This window comes from Caretta caretta, chromosome 2 (genome assembly GCF_965140235.1).
Source record: "Caretta caretta isolate rCarCar2 chromosome 2, rCarCar1.hap1, whole genome shotgun sequence".
Taxonomy (NCBI): Eukaryota; Metazoa; Chordata; order Testudines; family Cheloniidae; genus Caretta; species Caretta caretta.
The window spans coordinates 179963365-179985921 of record NC_134207.1 but is presented as its reverse complement, the minus strand read 5'-3'; the positions used below and the strand labels follow the sequence as shown (position 1 = coordinate 179985921).

General features: G+C 40.5%; 1 protein-coding gene across 3 annotated transcripts in view; it reads right to left on the bottom strand.

Annotated features, from left to right (window-relative positions):
* Window positions 1-22557, bottom strand: part of ELMO1 (engulfment and cell motility 1) — a 421610-nt gene that overhangs the window by 274141 nt on the left and 124912 nt on the right. For 2 of the 3 annotated variants that reach the window (XM_048839200.2, XM_075125620.1), the window contains exons 6-7: window positions 13780-13949; window positions 195-230 (exon numbers count right to left, since the gene is read on the bottom strand). In XM_048839200.2, the coding sequence (XP_048695157.1) occupies window positions 195-230; window positions 13780-13949 (206 nt within the window). The remainder of the gene's footprint in view (window positions 1-194; window positions 231-13779; window positions 13950-22557) is intronic. The other variant, XM_048839201.2, reaches the window with a different exon arrangement.

Genomic DNA, 22557 nt, shown 5'->3' with positions numbered 1-22557 from the left:
ATTGCACAAGCAAAGCAAAAACACACCATAAGAATCTTTGACAGGTAACATCAAAGAGCAGAAAATAGAGGTTGAAGAGCTGTTGAATCAATAAATGCAGATGTATTTAAATATAAAATTAGCAGGAAGGCCTGGAATCAATCATGCAAAAAGAAGAGGAAGTGTGCAAGATGATGATCCGATCAGGTTCTTACCAGGGCTTCATTATCTTCTGCAATTTCTGATAGCGTCTGTAAAATTTAAAAACTTCCACGTGAGGAGATACATTTTAATACAAAAAAAGTACAAGTTTAATAACATTCAGGGATTGACACATAGTATAAAGGGCAATAAATTACTGGCACTTATTCAGAAAGGAAATAGTTCAATATTTGGTGACGGAAAGGGCTTTAGTTAATTCAGAATATCTTTTAACTATCTGGCCTGAATACTTGTTGAAAGACAGAAAGAAAGACAGAAAAGTTTCCAATGAAAAAATAAGTTTTTCATAGATTCATAGATATTAAGGTCAGAAGGGACCATTATGATCATCTAGTCTGACCCCCTGCACAATACAAGCCACAGAATCCCACCCACCCACTCCTGCGATAAACGTCTCACCTATGTCTGAGCTACTGAAGTCATCAAACCATGGTTTAAAGACTTCAAGGAGCAGAGAATCCTCCAGCAAGTGACCCGTGCCCCATGCTACAGAGGAAGGTGAAAAACCTCCAGGGCCTCTTCCAATCTGCCCTGGAGGAAAATTCCTTCCCAACCCCAAATATGGCAATCAGCTGAACCCTGAGCATATGGGCAAAATTCACCAGCCAGATACCCAGGAAAGAATTCTCTTTAGTAACTCAGATCCCACCCCATCTAACATCCCATCACAGGCCATTGGGCCTATTTACCATGAATATTTAAAGATCAATTAATTGCCAAAATCATATTATCCCATCCTACCATCTCCTCCATAAACTTATGGAGTTTAATCTTAAAGCCAGATAGGTCTTTTACCCCCACTGCTTCCCTTGGATAAGTTGAGCATAGATCCTTTTGATCCTATTTATCTTTTCATTAGGAGTGCCTGGGCAGCCTAAATTACTGTTTCTTTGATTCAAAAAGAGTTCATGAAAATAAAAGTGTACACTTAAACATCCTCTAAGGTTGCTATAACATGAAGTTAGTTCTCAGAAAACTCATTTTTTTTTACTCCCTGTCTACATTAAAAAAAAACTCAGAGGAGAAGACATGGCTAAAAATTTTGGTGTAGATGGGTTGTCATCCTGAACAGCCCAGGACAAAATCCTGGCCCTGCTGAAGTAATTAGCAAAACTACCAGTGACGTCAATGGGGCAAGGATTTCATCCCAGGCTTTTAAACATGGCTACAAGGACATGGTGAGGTCATATCTATACAACAGCTTTAAGTCACGTGAGAATCAGTTTCCCTGAGTTATAGCTGTAGTATGCAGGCAGAGACTAAAAGTGGGTCTGTGCTTCAAATGTAGGTTCAAATTTCACACACCTAAATTTATGGGTATCCAGATCCTGGGTGCTGGACTAACCCATTTGAGGAAAGGGGGCCATAGCTGCGAAACATGTACATATGGGTTCAGATCCCAAAAGTCTGGAATCAGGGGGTTTCTAACCTTCATGATAACACCATCCCTGTAACAACTTCCAAAACACTTGGTGCCTATTTGTGGAGGGTGCTTTATGTACCACAGCCAAGAGGGTTTTGTTTAGACATTTCCTATTTTTTCGGAGACATGCAATGCTGTGCAGCGTTAGTGAACCAGAAATTATGGCATCATATTACTATATTTAGGAAACTGAAAGCTGAATATTAAGTGGAGGGAAGAGGGAAAAGATAATAAGGAACATTTCAAAGTCACGGTCCACTAATCATGATTTGCAAATCATGATCCCAGTAATAACCAGCTCCAGAAGTGCTGATTATGCCACTAAGCAAGCTAAGGTAAAGAAGCTATAAATGGTGAGATTGGCATTCCAAAAAAAAAAAAAATTAAAAAAAAAAATCCTCACTGAATCCAAAGAGCAAATTCGCCTTCTTCACCCCAGCTATATTCCCAAATCCTGTATGCCAATTGTTATAGAAAACTCTTGATTTTTGCAGTTCTCACTACCCTGTCTTTTTAATCCTTTCTATCCTTTCTTTGGGGGCAACTTTGAGTTGATATAAGAATGTTCTCCAGCATTTATATAGGGATATACCATATCACAAGGTCTGAATTAGTCCAAGGTACTTGGTCACCCAGTTCTGTTGTCCTTACAGTGCATTCACAACTTATTCTAGTCATCTTTTAGGATAAGGAAGGCAATTTTCTATGATGAAATGGAGTAGTTATTCACATGGTGCCAAACTTACACTCTGTGGACTATTGATTAAAAAGAAAAATACAGTGAAGTCCAATTTATGTTGCAAGGGGTGTTAGTTGGGTCAGGATTGGGACCACGGTCATCTGCTACTTTGCCACTTCTTCTGATGAATGCTAACATCCTAACTGCTTCAACCAAACACTATCCAGTTCCGTGTCTGCCGCAATATTTGGAACTTCAGTAAGGGGAACTTTGATGATATACGCAGCAATAATGCAGGAGTACCTCTCCTTCTACACCCTAATTTGGAAGTGAATGCTTCCTCTACATAAACAGTATGCTATATCTTCTACACATAGTGCATCAGGGTGTTGATTGTCATATTCAATTTTTATATTACCGTATATACTCATTCATTAGCGTGTTTGTTTATAAGCCGACCCCCCAAGATGGATAGGTAAAAATAGTAAAAACTGTATGACTCTTTCATAAGCCGACCCTATATTTCAGGGGTTGGCAAACTTTGGCTCTCGGCCCGTCAGAGTAAGCCGCTGGGGGGTCGGGACTTTTTGTTTATCTGGAGCGTTCTCAGGCACATAGCCCCTCAGTTCCATGTGGCCGCAGTTTGCCATTCCCAGCCAATGGGCACTGCGGGAAGTGGCGCCTCACTTTCCACAGCTCCCATTGGCTGGGAATGGCGAACTGCGGCCACATGGAACTGAGGAGCTCCATGCCTGCAGATGCTCCAGGTAAAGAAAACCAATGTACTAGATATTTAATTCAATGATTTCATAGAGTTTAAAATCATCAGATTTTGGTGTAGACCCGTTTACAAGCTGACCCCTACTCTTTGATGCGTCACTTTTTTACCAAAAATATTAGGCTTATGAACGAGTATATACGGTATATCTCACAAGTCCAACATATAAAACATGATATTTACATAACATTCATGTACAACTTTTCTTCTATGCGGTTTCCCCATTTCAGTCACTCAGGAAAGGGGCCTTGGGGGAAGAGTGAAAATTGAGTGCCTTCTTGAGATAGCACACGCTCTGCCCAAAGCAGGGCACTGCGGAGAAATACTTTGAGACACTCTTATTAAAGAGTTACATCCTAGAGCAGTGTTTCCCACACAGTTGGTCCTGCTCCACTGGTTGGCCACGGGAAGGGTCTAGGTAGGTCATGTGTCCCAGCAGCACTCCCCTCCACCTGCACTCTTACTTCCCCTGGGCAGTCACATAGGGAGTGGTATCCAGGCAGCAGCAGCGCAAAGGAAGTGCTTCCAGATCCCACTCTCATTTCCCTTGGGCAGCAGCAACCTGAAGGAAGCAGCTGGAGCCAGCAAACGGAGGTCAACAGGGATTATGGCCTGGCTGCAGGGAGAGAGTGGCTGGCTGGGGCTGCAGGAGGGGGCAGGGCTGGGAAACCAAGAACCAGGGGGCTGGGAGGTGGAAGCGAGGGGTGGGGAAGGGAGAGAGGGAATCAGGGGCAACAATCAGTCCCCAAAAAAGACAAAATGCAGTTGGTGTGTCACCTTAGTAAAAGGTTTGGGAATTGCTGTTCTAGAGGAAGCATGGTCTTGTGGCTAAGGCACTGCATTTAGATTCCGATACCAACTTTACAGACTTCCTCTGTGACTTGGGGAAAGGGACATAAATGTCCCAGAGTATCACTTCTCCATTTATAAGATCTCTCTAGGTACTCATATGACTCATCAGTATCTGAGCACCTTCCAACTGTTTAAAAACAACAAGTGTCTCTCTTGATTTTCTTCCTTCTGGTCCTTCTTGAAATATAGGGGTTTTGTTTGTGTGTTTGGGGGGATGGATTTTAAGACAAATGCATTTTGCATTTAATTCTGAAAGTGGTGAGGGGTCATTCCCATCTGTTGAGCGAGTGAGTGCCATCATTGAGAAGCTGTTCCTATTAAAGTTCTCTCCCCAACACGATTCCACCTACTGCTCACCAATTTCATCATTCTAATGGAATGCATCTCTGGTGGCAACTCATGGTTGTGGAGAGTGGGTTGGCCTAACGTGGAGGAGTCAGAAAGAAGATTCTGGATTATTGTATCGAAGGTGTCATCCATGTGGATGTTGGAAGTCTACCATAATAATTAGTTTTGTGAATTTCATCACCATGTCAGACAGCATCTCTATCAATTCCTCTGGGAAGGCTTTCATTTTTCAGTGTTTGTAAAGAATTCTGAATTTGGACTTCCTAACAATCTGTGGGTACACTGAGGAAGAATGCTTCCATTCACCTAGCTACCATTGCCGGGGCAAGCGGCATTCCTGTGGTGTTGGAAAACCCTTCTGTTAGTGTAGGAAGCATCTACACTATGGCACTACTATGACATACCTACGGCATCATAATGTAGGATTCCTGTTTGAGGGAAATCTTCCTGCTTTTCAGCCAGGAAGGGAAGAGAATGTCTACTGCACTCAGAAGTTTGTCCTCCCTAGATATGGCCCTGTGGTGTACAGAGGATCCTGGAGAATTGAGGTGAGCCAACACTGTCAGTCAGCCAGGTTTCTGTAATGCAGACCAGGTCAAATGAGTCATCACTGATAAGGTCACATATGGCAAAGATCTTATCAGTCAGGAAGGGGATGAGGTCCTGATATTTGCCTTTTCTGGGAATGTGCGGTTTGCTGCTTGCACTGGAATGGATGGGAATAATACTGTCTTCATACCTCACCGGAAAGTTGTGAGGGTAAATTAATTAATTTGTGAAGGACTCATAGTATACTGATGAGCAGATAAATCTATCTATCATACCAGTTTCCATAAAGGAAAAAAAAACTCAAAGTGAATGCTAACATAATGTAAAAGAGCGAATAATGAAAGGTTACTGGTTTAGACATTCTGCTACCACAATATGTTCAGTGTTTGGCCTCGAAGGAACTTTGTGATAATTTTCTGGCTGAATCCCAAAAAAACAGCAGTTCCATTTGGAATTCCCCAACCCACACAAATTTAATTCTTGCTGAAAGTGCATTGTAATATATGCCAAGAGCAGCTTCCAGCTGAGACAAACTTAGCACAGCTCCTACTGGGTCAACTGCCTTTTGGCTCATGTGGGAAGATTGCTGCCTATGAATCAAAAAAGAGTCCTAGTCTGGGTGCTTTTCTACACTTGAAACACTGCAGCTCTGCCGCTGTAGAACTTCAGTGTAGACACTACCTACACCAACGGGAGAGGTTCTCCTGTCGGCTCTGTCTACACAGGGGTTAGGTGAGTTTAACTATGTTGCGCAGGGGTGTGAATTCACACCCCTGAACAGCACAGCTGGGTTGACCTAACTCTTTAGTGTAGATCAGGCCTCAACCAAGGTAATCTACAAGACACACACATACTTTATCTACTCTAAGGTGTTTTTGTGAAAATTTCACACCATGGGTAATGCCATTGCAGCTCTATTGGTGTTAGCAATATCAAGAGGGCTAAAACAGACACGTCGCCCATGGCTGACAGGGCTTGTACACACTACCACTTATGTCAGTACAATTTATGTTGCTTAGGGATGTGAATGAGCCACACCTCTGTGCGACGTAAGTTACACCAACCTAAGCACTAGTGTGGACAGTGCCACGTCGGCAGGAGAGCTTCTCCTGCCAACATTGCTACCACTTCTCGCAGAGGTGGTTTTATTGTGCCAACGGGGGACCTCTCCTGTCGGCATAGAGCATCTTCACCAGACATGCTACAGCAGCACAGCTGCTTCTAGTATACACTAGCCCTAAGTAAAAAGAAAAGGAGTACTTGTGGCACCTTAGAGACTAACCAATTTATTTGAGCATGAGCTTTCGTGAGCTACAGCTCTAAGTGTTTTTAAACACCATGTATCTAAACATACTCGCCTCAGAGTAGATTTAAACAACACTGCGTTAATCACACCAGGCAGGGGACACAAGTCTAGGAGCTTCATCTACAGTATGGCTCCAACTTTGTGGAAAGACAATGTTAGGGAAAATGGAAATTTTTCACAAATGTTCCCTCATGTAGGCAATACAGCAAGTTCAGCTACTGGACAGATGAAGGATCTGCTAAACCAAATTTAGTCTCTAGCTGGATTTTCAGGCATAACATTAGGATATCTGCATTTTGGACATCACACACCATTTAAAATCAAGGGGATAATTAACTGCATTTCAGAAATGTTTCTCGCTCGGCTAACTCTTACCATTTTTTTAAACATATGGTAGGATTTTTTTAGTGGCCACAACATCCCAGCTCCCGGAAAAAGCTTCAACCACATACAAAACAAATGATACTCAAGAAACCTATGCAACATGAAGTACTGTTGCCTAGCAGCCCCAGAACCAATGAAAAATATTTAAGTAAGTAGGGGGGGTTGTTTGTACCAATTCCTGTTTAATATCATTTAATATCTGATCAGGGGTCAAACTAAGTAATAATTTGATGTTTTCCAAAAAAAAAAATAAGAATTTACTACTATAGCAGCAGCACTTCCACTCATAGAAGCCAAATGTCTTCATGCATCACAGAAAGAAAGACAGACGCCAACCAGCCACGCCTCTGGAAAACTGCAAATCCTGTGATTTTAAACTGGTCTCATCGTTTTCCTCAAATTTTAAGATTTCATGCTAAGAAACAGCCTATTTTTCTATTTTCATTGTGAGGAGTGTTCAGAAATTTAAAGCCACTGCACTGTTTCCCTTTTCACCCCGTTTTACAGAAATCTCTCTCTTGCCAAAAAAAAAAAAAAAAGCAAAAGTACAAAGCGTCTACCTTCCCCCTCCAGTTCACCTCAGCGAGGTGTGAATATCAACACTTAGCTAGGGCTATTTAAATGCTAATGACAGGTTTCAGAGGAACAGCCGTGTTAGTCTGTATTTGCAAAAAGAAAAGGAGTACTTGTGGCACCTTAGAGACTAACCAATTTATTTGAGCATGAGCTTTCGAGCATGAGCTTTCGTGAGCTACAGCTCACTCATGCTCAAATAAATTGGTTAGTCTCTAAGGTGCCACAAGTACTCCTTTTCTTTAAATGCTAATGTTTTTAAGTATGGGCAAGGTAAGAAAAACAACACTGAAGTCTATCTTGGGATCCACATGGCTACAACTACACTGCACACAATTACACTGAAGTCAAGGCATTGAATCGAAAAACACGATCTTCAGTGCTCTTCCTTCCGCCCCATTTTTAAGGACGTGCTCTTTGCTGACTCATTCTTTAAAGTGGGCTTTTCCTGTTGCATACAATGCCTAGGTTGGAAAGACACCAGGAAATAAAAAGGAAAAATTCCAAGCATGAAGCACCTGGGAAGAAAAAAAAAAACAATCCAGACAAACACACTTTCCTGATTTGTAGCAATTGTAAATGGAAAATGGGCACCTGGCTCTTTTTAATTTTCTTTTCTTCCACTACTACATCCCTATCATCGGGGGCGGGGGGTGGGGGGGATGCTGTGGTTTCCTTTGTGAGCATAATGGACCAGCAGTGTAGAAAGCACTTTTTTTCCCAGTGTTGTCAAACAGCATAATCAAATCATGATTCCGTCTGGCAGTTTAGATGGGATTGAACCATGTGTTACCAAATCATGCTCTCACTTGGACTTTGGAGGGCTTTAAGGATTAAAACAAGATTTGGTCCCATTTATATTGCAAGACGTGTTTTAACCGTGTTTGGAGATTCCTATGTTGTAAGTGTGTCACCTGACAGATTCTATAAAGAATGTAAGACTTTTACTTGCTGCTTTGGCTCAGGTGTCTTTTGTGGCACATTGTGGATGATCATTCACCAACGAGGATAAGAACATGAAAAATTCCATACTGATAATTTTTATAGTTTTCCATTGGCCTTGTACAGAATACCATGTGAAAAGTGAGCTAAGAGGTAGAATTTAGCACGGTCTTCCCCTAAATTAAGTCTTGAACAACATGATCTGTTTAATTTGTGCTTAATGCATGCATGCTTGTGACATAGCTGCCAGTGCTGTAGCTGCAGGAAGAGTATGTCTGACTTGCTCATTGGAAGATTTCTCTCTCTTAAAAAAAAAAAACCCCCCAACAACAACAACATGAATAACAATTTAGAAATCAATTCAGATTAATCTGCTCCGGCTGCATTTGTGATTTCCAACAGCAAAAAGGCATAATTCCTCGAATACAGAAATTGAAGCAACTTTCCTCCTCTTCCTTCCCACAAACCAGTTACATCCCTATTCATGCAGGCCAGGTCTACATGACAAAGTATTGCTGGCATAGCTATGTCAGTCAGGGGTGTGATCTTTGACCAGCATAGCTGTGCTGGCAAGAGCCCCCAGTGCAGATGCAATGATATCATGATAAAAGTTTTTGCTGATAGAGCTTATTTCACTTGCAGGGGGTGGGGGCGGGGTTGCTGGCTGGAATAAGCTATAGTGGCAAAAGCACAAGCAAGCCACATCCACACTAGGAGCTCTTTGCCAGTATAATATGCCAGTAAACTACATTAGCAAAGCGCTGCTAGAGTAGACCTGGTCCTAGATGCAACAATAAATTGAACTTAGTTGCTGTCACCCTTATCCTACCACACAGCTATGTTGTGAGCATGTTCCCTGGCATAGTCATTTTTATTATGTACAATTCAGAAACACTCCCTGTTCTCAATAGCAATGGAAAATGCTTTAGAACTATGCTGTTAACACAGTTGTTTCTAGCATAAAGGCAGGACTGCCAACAGCGAGCATTCAAAAATCATCTGGCCCCCAAAATCATGAGATTTATTTTAAAATCTCAGTATTTAAAAGCCATATTAAAAGCAGTGTTCTTTTTATTTGCCTTCTGACTTTTCAGCCTTTAGGCTTCATGTTTTCAAAGTTTTTCTCTGCATCTATAAGAGCTAAAAACTTTTTTTAAAAATAGGAAAGCTGATTCCAGGAGCTGGGGCTTTAAGAAAAAAATACTAAATATCATGAGACTTATTATAGAGCACGAGAACTGGCAACACCAATGTTATTTGCTAAAATACTGATTCTGGGCTAGATTATGGGCTATAGTAGCCCGGGGCGGGGGAGGTTATGGTGAGGAGACCACACCCCAGGAGGCACAGCAAGGAGACTGTGCAATCTCTCAGACAATTCTGCTTCTGTTTCCCAAGTATAGGGGTGCACATTTTGCACCAGCCATTAGGGCAGCTCAGAGCCGGGCGGGGGCAGGAAATTGTTGAACGTCTTGCTTCCTCCCTTCCCTCTTTTCAGTGTTCTTTTCCCTGAGGGCGAACAGTAACAAGTAGTCTCTTGACCCTGTATGTCAATTCCTGTGCATCAGGATCAGGAAAACTACCTGCACATACCTCTGTGGCCAAGCACAACCTGGGTTTCTTGTGCAAGATAATATAGTAATAAACCTATTAAGAAATGCTATGTACTAGATGGAAACAGCTCATTTTAAAAAACCCCAATAACTTTCTCTAGCGTATGAAGAGTCTGAAGTCACTTCTTGTGCATGCATGTGTGCAGTCCTTTTTGTGTATAAAGACCCGAAGTCCCAGAGATGACTCGACACCAGGATGCCTAGTGTTGGTAATCAGCATTTACTTGTTTTGGGGGCTCTGAAGTACCCACTTTTATAGTCCATCTGCATCTCAAAGCAAATACAAGAACGCTTTCCAATTTCTTGATTTTGGTTAGTAAAAATAAACATACAGCATACTCAGAAAGCCTGAAAGAGAAGCAAGCTGAGCATTCTTACTGGAGCATAAGCATTGTGCCAGCTGCATCAATCAACCTGAGTGAGATGGACGCAAGCAGTTTCTAGACTTGCTACCACTCCACAGCTACTAAGAAAAATATTGGTATTGACCAGACACACTTGCAGCTTCATTAGGGCCCTGTCCACACTATGATCAGACCGCTGCTAGCTACAATATTTTAATCTCAGCGCACACAGCTCCTACGGCCCTTTTATTCCAAATGGTGTAGTGGTCAGGTAGGAGATCTTGGCAGAAATACGTAACTATACAGTATGAAATTTAAAAAAAACAAAAACAAAAACAGGAATTTACAAAACTCTCCTGAATGTTTACTATCCAGTCTCCATTCACTAGAGAGTATGTAGCAAAATGGTCATTTTAATTTTCTTGAACCAATGCACTGTATACATGCAGTGTAAATAACAAGTTGGGATGTAAGTGGGAGACACTGATAACTCCTGTCAATGATTTTTATTTTAATTACACCAGATTAGTAGCAAGACACGTACAGCTACCTGGAAAATCCAGGGATATCCTAGTCCAGCGTTTTCCAAACTGTGTTCCGTGGAACACTAATGTTCCGCATGATGTGAATAGGTGTTTCGTGAAAGAATCGTAATTAAAAAAAAAAGGGTCTTGCCCTTGATTTTTCTACTACTTTATATGCGCTTTCCAGTTAGAAATTGTTAGTTCAAGTTATTTTAAAATTTGTATTTTTGCTTTGTTTTATAAAATAAAATATATGAGAGTATAAACAGCACATTTTTTATTGAAAACCAAACAACTACAAAATAATAAGTGTTCCATAAATATATACCAGGCGTTCCGTGGCCAGAAAAGTTTGGGAAACACTGTCCTAGTCAGTAAAACGGGGAATCATAACTATCACTGAAGGAATGGAATGAGGGACAAACAAGCCAGCTGTAAATACGGAGCTGGATTCCTCACTGGCAAACATGGCATAAACTTCAGAGCTTCACTGTGCCTGTCCGCTGAAGGTTAACAAGGGCTTTTTCTTCACCACAGATGGGCTTGTCTATACTGGCAATTTACAGCGCTGCAACTTTCTCGCTTAGGGGTGTGAAAAAACACCCCCCTGAGCGCAGCAAGTTTCAGCGCTGTAAAGTGCCAGTGTAGACAGCGCAACAGCGGTAGGAGCCGCTACATCCCTTCTGGAGGTGGGGTTTTTTAGAGCACTGGGAGAGCTCTCTCCCAGCGCTCTGCCGTGACCACACAAGCCACGTGAAAGCGCTGCAGCGCTTTAACGTTGCCAGTGTAGACTAGCCCAAAGCTAGCTAGAGGTATAACTTGAGCGTTGCCTCTAACTTGAGTCTCATCCACACACAAAACACTAACTCTAATATGGTGGTGCTTTAAACTAGAGCTGGCTGATCCACCAGGGGATATAGTCTAAAGCTCAAGTTAGCATAACTCATCAGCTGCTAGCACAACCATGCTATAGTGTGGACGCAAACGAACTTTACTTGAGCAACCCCAGTCCTCCAATGCCTTCCCCTACTTCCCCCAAACAAGGTCTCCCACAATTCACTGGGAACGTATTCCGAGAAGTTTTAGCGCCACACGCAAGTGAGTGCTGCACTATCATGGACATGGCACCTGAAGTGTGATTTTGAATTGAGGCTGCTCTCACTCAAGCTAGGCGAACTCAAGAACATGTAACTCAAGTTAACTCTGCAGTGAAGACCGACCATCAGACTCACAATGAAGATCAAGACAGTCAAGATTAAAGCAGAACAGCAGAGCGTAAGAGAGCCCAGGAGAAAGAGTGCATGTGTGTGTTAGGTTCAGAATTTGCCCTTTCCATTTTCACCAAAACTCTAAATTAAGTTTTCTATCCTTCTGGCTATTAGGCATGAGCTTACCGAGGATTTACTGAATAAAAGGACACAGTATAAAACTTGAACAAGATGCACTGTGCAGTGCAGATGTCCTTGCTCCATAATTACTCTCACCTAACCAAACTTTAAAAACAAAATCAGACTGCAATCACTCCAGTCACCACTGCAAATTGCAGAGGCTCTGATGAGCTAAACAAGGAGGAAGAATATAGTGAGCAGTTATAAGTCATCAACATGTGAATCCATTGGAAAGTCTTTGGTCCTGATTCTCTGCTCTGGCACACCAGTTTTAGGGTTTGCCTACACTGGATATTTTTGCACCAGTGTACATGCCCTGATATAGCTACCCTGTTGCAAACCTCTAGTGTAGACATGATGCACCAGCAAAAGAGCAGCTTGTACTAGCGCAGCTTATCCCTGTTTGAAAGCCCTGTCAATGGAAGACACTTTTTATATCGGTGTAGTAGATCTACACAAATGCCCAGCCTACATACAGAGGCAAGGTGGATGAGGTAATATCTTTAATTGGGCCAACTTCTGCTGGTGAGAGAGACAAGCTTTCAAGATTACACAGAGCTCTGCATAAGCTTAAAAGCTTGTCTCTCTCACCAACAGAACTTGGTCCAATAAAAGATATTACCTCACCCACCTTCTCTCTCTAATATCCTGGGACCAGCACAGCTGCAACAACATTGCATACAGCCTGCATACAGAACAGGAGTACTTGTGGCACCTTAGAGACTGCATATACACACACTTGAACTTATTTAACTAGGAGTATGTGAGGACACAAATTAATTTAAACCTGGCTTATATTGATTTACCTTAATTTGGTCTTTAACCAACAAATGCTGAAGCAATATTAGCCAATTTAACAAAAAATTATTGAAAAGTTATTTTAATTAAGCCAGTACAACTTGTGTGTCTAGATCAGCCTTGGTTTTGTTCTACTGCATGTACATCAGTGCCTAAATCTCTAATATAGACAAGTCCTTATGCCAGTGTAAAAGTGTTGTGAGGGAGTGCAGAATCAAACCCTTTGTATCACTAGCTGGATTGCAAGCAGTAATCTAAAATATCCACATAGGTGCCCTTCATGGTATCTGATAGAGTGATAGCAAATCACTATCTGTAAACAGCACCTTTCATCCAAGGATCTCAAAAGCCGTTGCAAACAGAAACTATTAAAGTACTACTTAATAGTGTGATGCACCAACTGGTGGGGGGGGGGGTCTATTTTGCACAAACTTCCAATAACTGCCTCAATCCTATGCCCATTGAAGTGAACAACAGAACTCTCGGTTACTTTAATGGAACAGGATAAGGCCACTTCACACTGGTAAAAATGGCTGACATTTTCAAAAAGAGTGAAAGGGAGTCAGGTACCTAAATCCTATTGACTTGTAAAAATCTTTGAAAATCCCATCAAAAATGAAACTAAAATTAAAAACATAAAATTAAAGAAAACAAAAAGGAAGTGGATTTTTTTTACATTGTATCAAAAAGTATAAATTTAAAAAAACAGTTATTAGTTGTCACTATTTAACAGGAACCTTGGGATCAAAAGTTTAACAAATGAAGCTTGTTATTTCGGGGCAATGAAGACCATGTTGATTCCTGGGCTTTGTGGCACAGAAGTGACTTGTGACTTCCTAAGATTTCTTTTTCCCTCTGGGAAAATAACATATTTTTACAAGGTTTCATGTGATTGCACAGATATTGTTTTAGTAGCAGAGGACTGTTCAGATACTGCTTTTCATTTTCTTATGTTCATTTAGTTTTAGAAAGTGAGAAGTGTTTACCAATATTTCAAGCTAAAATAGTGTGTACGAGAGAGAGAGACACACACAAAAGTGGTGAAAACAAATGTTACAATTCAAGTAAAATACTTACTCTGTGCCACTTTCAACCATCTGCGTTAGGAGAGAGATACCATCTAGATTTATAAATTCCTGGGCAAACGTAACATCCCGTGAGTAACTGGCTAAGTCTTTCAGTGCTTCTAACTTGGCGTCCATACTAGAAGATTGGATCCTCTCATGAAGCTGCTGTGCATTTTGAGCCTCACCAGAGACAAAAGAGAAAAAAAAAAACACATTAAAAAAACCTCCTCAAATCCTTAGTTATAAATGAAATGTGCAAATGATGTACTGGGGCCCAAAATTTCTCTGAACGGAACGGATTATTATTTGTATCGCGGTAGCACCCAAGAGCCCAGTCCTGGACCGGTATCCCTTTATACTGAGCACTGTAAAAAAAAAAAAAAAAAAAACACCACAAAACAAAATAAAAAAAGACAGTCCATGGCCCAAAAAGCTTATGTACCCTTAATATGAAGTGTGACCCAAACAATAAAACTACCCCCAAAAGCCAAGTACATAAATGAAGTTTCTTTATAATTAGGACAATGACAGTTTTTTTCAAATCTACATTTATTCCATTCAACGCACTATTCCATCACCCTTAAACAAAAATATATTATCTTACTCCAGATCCTATGCAGAGCGCACATGGTACTGATTTCTGTTTCTTCCGCTCCTTTCCCTACCCTTTTTTCTTTTTCTTTTTCTCAGTTTTATATCCATAGTATTTGTATTTCCAAAGAACATGGGAATGATTTCCTCCTAAACTATATGATGTTATCACACATACATCATCTTATTCACTCAACTGAATCACATATTAAAAATATCCTACCCATCAATGTTTAGCTCTCTGATGAGAAATAATGTGAAATCTGACAGGAACAGAAAAAGTAAAGAGCTAAAGGGATTTTTTTAAATTAAATTGTCCAGAAGCCATGTAAATCTGTTTTGCATAGTTAAGCAAATACTTTAAAATACATTAATTTCACATTTTCAGTCAATGCTCCCAGAATAACAATTACCAGGATACAATGTCCAAAATCTTCTGCTAACAGCTAACCAATCTTTCTGTTATTGATACAGCCTTTCCTGCTGTACTCAGATGCTTGTAAAATTCAGTTCCTACAACACTCTTATGTGCATTGAATTAAGTGTGAATCTGAAGCAGCAGACCATTAGGAAACTGAATTAATGGTAAGGCCTGGCACAGTCACTCTCTGATATTATATTTGCACTAGGGAAAGCTGAATTTGTTCTGGATGACAATTTCTTTGCTATATAATAATTATTCTACACCTGCAAGGACAATGGCTTTTCAGTAGGTGCTGTGAATATCCAGAATTGAATGTATAAGTGAATATTTTTGAACAGGAGAGATCGGAAATAATGAAAACCAATATGTACTTTATATATAACCCTCTCTTTATCAATTTCAGAATGCTTGATAAACATTAATAAATTAAGCCTCCCAACATCCCCTTCCCCCCCCCCCCACCCTCCCAGGAGGTAAGAAAGGATCATTTTCCTCCATTTTACAGATGAGTAAATTAAGGCACACAGAGGTTAAGTGATTTGCTGAAAGCCATGCATGAAGCCAATGACAGAGACAAGTACAGACCCCAGCTCTCCCAACTTCCACATTAGTCACAACACTGTTTTTCTCACACACACACACACACACACACACTCGTAAGGCCTCTACGAAAGAAAATAAGTTTTGCCAATAGGAGCACAATTTTCTTTCTAAAGGGAGGACACATTATCCTACAGCATCTATTGAAAAGCCATTATTATTTCGAACAAAAATTCAACAGTCATCTCCTACCTCCCCAAACAATCTTTCATTGAGATTTTCCTTCTCTCCCCAGGCCAGGTCTACACCTAAAACTTACGTCAACTTAGGGCAGGTCTACACTATGGGTTTAACTCAACCTAAGTTACGTAACTCCAGCTACGTGAATAATGTAGCTGGAGTCAACGTAGCTTAGATTGACTTATTATGATATCTACACCATGCTGTGTCGAGCTATGCCACAGTAACTCCCATAATGTAGATAAGCCCTCAGTCTCCATGGCTGTTACATCTGGGAAGGATGGCTAGCTGCCGGCATGGAGATTTTGCAAAATATTATTTCTCAGAACAAATTTAACTTCTATGAGTTGTTACCCACTCTAGACTGGACATTTTGGAGGGTCTTCAAAAGTACTACATCAGCTCAGCTGAACTCACTTTGAAAATGGTTTCAAAGACATCATTAAACATGTTACTGAAACAAACCACACTCAAAATCTATTTAGAAGACCTTCACTACTGCTGCGCGAAGAAAAGGCACAAACTAGAATGTTAGGGTCCCATCTACAGAGATATAACCAACAAATTTGACAATGATCATTAAAGACAGTTACAAAACAGGATGGTTGGTTGCGTGAATGGGGCTAGATGTTGTCGTAACTATGCTTTAGTAAGAGTGGAGATCTAGGCTAATAGTCCATCTACACTGCAAAACTGCTGTGTTGGGGGATCACATGGTAACTTGATAATGTCCTGACCATGTTTTTTTATGGCAGTTTGATCTTGCCTGTGTGGATAGGACCTAAAACAGTTACAGAAATTTGCTGCAGCCTTGTAAAGGCCAAGTTTTGCCACTGACTACAGTGGGGTAAAGATTTCACCCATGGCTGTAACAGTTCTATAACATGGTTGCAATATAGTTTGGTCCATTCTACACAGGCTAGCCAAACCATGATGTAACCTAGCTATGATATAATAGTAGTTAAACTCACTTTTGGCTGTGTAGATGGGAACTTAGTCATATCCTCAACTACATTTGCCTACACCAATGTTAATGCTACACTAACTGTAGTGCAACAGCAAAAGATTTCCTGAACAATGAATGTGGACAAAGCTTAACAGGCCAAAGGTCAAAGTTTCTAGGCAGTGGCGCCTATGGTATGTAAAGCAACCCCCTGCAAGTCTGTGCATCCAGAAACCTGCATTCTTTGCATGAAGAGAGAAGAACTGGTATTGGCAGATCAGATCTTGTTTAGAGAGTAAAGAAATATTTTTCTTAACAGAAATATTGGTAATTGTCTCATGTGGCACCTGGCCAAATATGTAATGTTGGCTATTGGCATTATGTGCCACATGGATGAAAATATTGTTGCACTGAACAACACGAAGCCCTCAAAAATCTCCAATTCTTGTTGCCATAGTGCTCATATGTGCTCTTACAGCATGTACAGTCTTGCTGAACAACGTATTAAAATGACACCCAGATGATGCATGCTGAGTGGTTACCAGGGTGCTCTTTTAATGATTTATAATTCATCAGTGGATGGACAGTAGAGAGCATCGCTCATTAAAGAACAGTAGAGCTGGCTGCCACATGTCTGTTCTTATTAAAATATGATCCAGGTAGGAATAAAAAATAAACCCCTTTTGAGAAATATGATGAGGGGAATTAGCCAGAACACTGCTGTTCCAATAAAGTAAGGGTTGTATTAAAAGCTCTCCAGCTTAGAAGAGGAAGAGGCAGAGGAGGAGAACAGGAAGCTTGTGAAATGCACTCTGTCAAAGCTGGAGTATTTCAAAAGGCCTCCAAGAAACCTAAAATATCTGTCTAGTCTTGTTGAAAGGACAGCAGGATAGGCTGCACTGTCTGAAGTAGAGACAGCTTGACAGGACTGTCAGCTTTACAATAAAAAAGAAATGATCTAAGTCCAAGGTAGGAATTTGCATAGAAAACTCCTCAACCCTTTGAAGCTTAGGAACTCCTAGGAAGGGTTCCACTGACTGCTATAGATAAACCCATCACTGTACACTGCCTAAGTACTCCTGGCATAGGAGAATACTTCAGCCCTCGTATCTTTAAACTTTGCAAACAATTAAAACACAAACTTAGGGAAGAGGAAGAGCGTCAGCCTGGGAAGGAGGTTGCAGAAATTCTGAATCCAGACATTCTCAAACATTGATGCACTCTGGGTGAAATCCTGACCCTACCGGCTTCAACAGCAAAACTCTCAATGATTAAGTTCTTCAGGGCAGGGACTCTCTTTGTTCTGTACAGTGCCTAGCACAATGGGATCCTGGTCCATGACTGGGACTCCTAAGCACTAAAGTAATACAAATAATAATGGCAAAACACCAATTGACTTCAATAGGGACAGGATTTTACTCTTTGTCCTTTACAACATAATTTAAGAAACATATCACGAAATACAAGATAGTGTACACATTTCAGCTTGCTATGCAGAAAAATTAATCACATCATTCCCACTGGTGTAAACAAAATCAGAATGTCTAATCCCCCTAGAATAACAATGGGTACAGACCATTAAGGGTTAATCTAGAGTATTTAAACCAATCAAAGCAAGGAAATTCTGTGTTTAGGCTGCAATTTCATCCACAATCATACTCCAGAAAACAGTGGATGATTGGACATGCTATATAATCTGCATTATATGCAAACGAAATCCAACAAACCACTTAAGACCAATTGGCATTTTACTCCAACTAAGCAACGAAATTCAATTGAAGGCTGCATGGGCAACTGGTTACAATTTTTATAATGACAGGTTTCAGAGGAACAGCCGTGTTAGTCTGTATTCGCAAAAAGAAAAGGAGTACTTGTGGCACCTTAGAGACTAACCAATTTATTTGAGCATGAGCTTTCGTGAGCTACAGCTCACTTCATCGGATGCATACCGTGGAAAGCTCATGCTCAAATAAATTGGTTAGTCTCTAAGGTGCCACAAGTACTCCTTTAATTTTTATAATAATACTTAGCAATTAAAACTTAAGCCCTGCACAAACAATCCACAAAAGAGCTCTGTGAAGTATGTTAGGATCAGTGATAGTCATTTAAAGATAACAAACCCATGACAAGAGAAGATACTGGTCCAGGGCTACAAAGTGAGTCAGTGGTAAAAGTATTATAGATGTAGCGCGTAGGCATGGAAAAAATATTTTAAAAGACGTTTGTGCGCATTCAGTAGCTACCTATTAAAAATTTAGAAAAGCACACAATCCAAGGGTTTGGTTTTGGGTGTTTTAGTTGTACTTACTGTTTATAACATCACCTTGGAAACTTGAAAAATTAAACTTTTACTCTTACCCTAAAAATAGCTTCTCCCTTCATCGCATGCAGAAAGACACATCAAAGTAGTTCATTATTTACTATTACAGGGTTATACAGGACTGCTGATTAGGTTGTTTGTTTGTTTTTAATATTTAATTCATAATTAAAAGATACCAATGATTACAAACTTGCGCCCTAATGAGTAGCCCCAGTAAAGTTAAGTTTAGTGGTTGCAAGATCAGGGCCTCAGGGTCTGATCCCCAGCCCTTTAATCATTGAAAACACTGGGCCTATATGCATAAGCAAGGACAAGAGATGGTCAAAAACCGATTGCCAATCTCCTTTTTGTGTGTATGATAATCATGGTCCAGACACCCCGAGGGGAAAACAGGGGGTCTGAACCCCAACGAATGTGCATCTGGGTCAACTGGTTGTATACCATGTTATTGTGTATAAACATATATCAAGTAAGGTCTTTTATGAAAACTTGTGATGTTCTGACCTTGATGGTCACCAGGAGATGGGTATACGGTTTATGCTTATAAACATATGCATGTACATGTGTGTAGAAAACTGTAATTGTAATCATGGTGCAACTACAGCTCCACCTCACACCAGCCGGGGGAAGCAATCAGGCAGGGAGGGGCACCTGCCAGGCTAACTGTTTACATGAAAATAACTCCAAGCACATAGCATTGTACAACTAAGGGAAAGGCAATGATGGACCATTAACGTTAATGGAAAGACATAGAAACTGAAAAGAAAAACCCAGTCTTGGAAAACTAAGGAAAGAGGCAGTTTCCCCCTCTCTGTGTAACCACAGTCCCAGAGAAAGAAAAAAAAATTGCAAATCCTGTTAAAAGAGAAGGGGTTTATTACGTGAGAAGGTTACCCAGAAACAGAGGGCCAGCATCTAAGTGGGGTACTGTCCATGAAACACTGGATACCACTACGACAGAGGGCACACCGGAAAACTATTAAGAGGCAATGGGTAACTTGTATTAGAGAAGGGAATTTAGCTTATATAGAAGTGTGAAGACTGAGATTGCATCTTTATGGTTACAGTCTGTGTAACTTGTAAGTGTTTGCTTTTTCTTAAAAAGAAAAGGAGTACTTGTGGCACCTTAGAGACTAACCAATTTATTTGAGCAAAAGCTTTCGTGAGCTACAACTCACTTCATCAGATGCATAAAGTGGAAAATACAGTTGCATCCGATGAAGTGAGCTGTAGCTCACGAAAGCTTATGCTCAAATAAATTGGTTAGTCTCTAAGGTGCCACAAGTACTCCTTTTCTTTTTGCGAATACAGACTAACACGGCTGCTACTCTGAAACCTGCTTTTTCTTACTATTTCATCTTTGAATCTGTGATCTTTCTATTACATAAACTTTTTGTTTATTTTTACTCCAAACAGGTCTCTGTTGTGCAGTCTTGGTGGAGTGTGAAGCCCCAAGTGGACTGATAACTGGGGGCAAGTTTTACTCCTTTAGGTGATGAACCAGAAGGGAAAAGTCAGAGTGACTGGTAGTTAAGAATTTAAGGGAAAGATCTGGGAAGACTCAGGACCAGAAGGGCTATTGAGGTCATCTTGAAAGGAGTAACTAAGTGGGTGGAAGCCATGGGGAGACCTTTATGTCTGTAGATTGGCTACCCATATGAGAGCTCTGAGCCATAGTTGCATAGCATTAAGGCACCCAAAGTTACAGGGCAGGTGATCATCTGGGTGATCCCCAAAACATGACAACATGATTTTCAAGGACATTCATGAAAAAATGGTGTTTGCATTTGCTGAAATGTTCATAGAAAAGGAAAACTGAGCTGTAGCTCACGAAAGCTTATGCTCAAATAAATTTGTTAGTCTCTAAGGTGCCACAAGTACTCCTTTTCTTTTTTTGATAATTATTGTAAGTACTTGTGGGCACATGTATTTGCACAATGATACTTGTGAAAAAGTGTATTTGCATGAGTATTCATGCTGGAAATCTTAATGCAGGCATCCTGAAAGCTATTTGCGGGTTCAGGAGTCATCCAGTCAGAGAGCCACAAAAAAAAAGCTCATGTGACAAAGGTGGCTAATACTGGCATATTATTAAAGCTAATACACGAATCAATAATTATGGTACAGTTCACAAACAACCCATACGTTTGTATAAGCCATTAGTTGAATCATTTTGAACAAGATTATACACAGACGTCCAATGCTGTTTGTGAATAATTAACTAACTGATGCAGGGACAAGCCACTTAATTTGTCTGCTGCTAATATTTTACCTACCTCTAGTAAAGAACAGTCACTAGAATAAGGGTTTACAGGATCTGGTGTATAAAATATACGCATGAATGTTCACAAACAGTAGCAGATGCCATTCTGCTTACTGCATTGGAGCACAGACAACTGTGCTTTATGAATATTTTCACACTGTACAATAATAACAACTCCCTTATCCATCTACACACCCATCACTAGAACAGAAAAATCCCAGAATGGGCAATCCCAGACAAACTGATGTTTCACTCTCATATAAATCCATATAAAAAGATAAATGCTGGATAAGATACATAAGATAATTCCACAGAAACATAACTGGGCACAGGGGGAAAATGTGTCATGGAAAATGGCAAAAATACTATACAGTGCATACCGAGATATTGAGGAAGATAATATGAGAGTAAAGATAAATAGGAAAGATAGAAAGATGAGAGCCAAGATAATCTGAGAGAAATTCAATCTATACTCAAGTAACCTAGGAGACAGAGTGTGCGAGTCTTTTAAAGAGGTGGCAAGGGGAAGCATTGTTTAGGGAAAAAACAGTCCTCAGAGAATCACATGAAACATGAACTTTGCAAACAGATCTGAAGAAACAAAGAGACAGGTCAAATTCCCAACAGGTCTGACAATTCACATTCAAAGTTCCAACTCAGTGAAATTTCAAATAGGCAAGTCATAAATCTCTAAAGGAAACAGTTTATAATGGATTTAGCAATGTGCCAGTAATTACCGCATTACAAAAGTGATGCTATAATGATTTAGCAAAAAGAAGCCAAAGTCTAAAAAAGAACAAGTAATCTAAATTGGTGATAATTAAAAGAAAAAACACTCTACTTATACTTAGGGTTTCAGATTTAATTGGGGGGGGGGGCGGGCGGGTGGAAGAACCCTCACTGTCTCACTTTCAAGTCTTTCTGGCTGTAGGGGATAAAAACCAGAAACTCACACCTGGAAGTGAAAGCATTGTGTAAGGGTGGGCATTTGCCCATGGAAATGGAGATTACTTACCTGTAACTGGAGGTTCTTCAAGATGTGTGGTCCGTATCAGTATTCCACACATGGATACGCATGAGCACCACGTGCCTGAGTCCAGAATTTCTTTCAAGCAATATCCACTGGTATGTACAACATGTCGTAGCTCTCCTCATGCTCCCAACTGAGGGCATAAAGGCTAATGCTGGCCAACATCTCTCCAGTTTCCCATTCTTACTGCAGCATACCCAATCCACAGCAGAGGGGACAGAGGGAGGGTAGTGGAATACAGATAGGGACCACACATCTCAAAGAACTTCCACTTACAGTTAAGTAACTTCCATTTCTTCTTTGAGTGATGGTTGTAATGTCTATTCCGGATGTGAGAAATTAACAAGGAGTAGACAAACTGGGGGTGGGTGCAGGGAAACAGAAGTGATAGCTGAATGTAGCACTGCTGTCCCCACAGCTGTATCCACAGTTGAGAC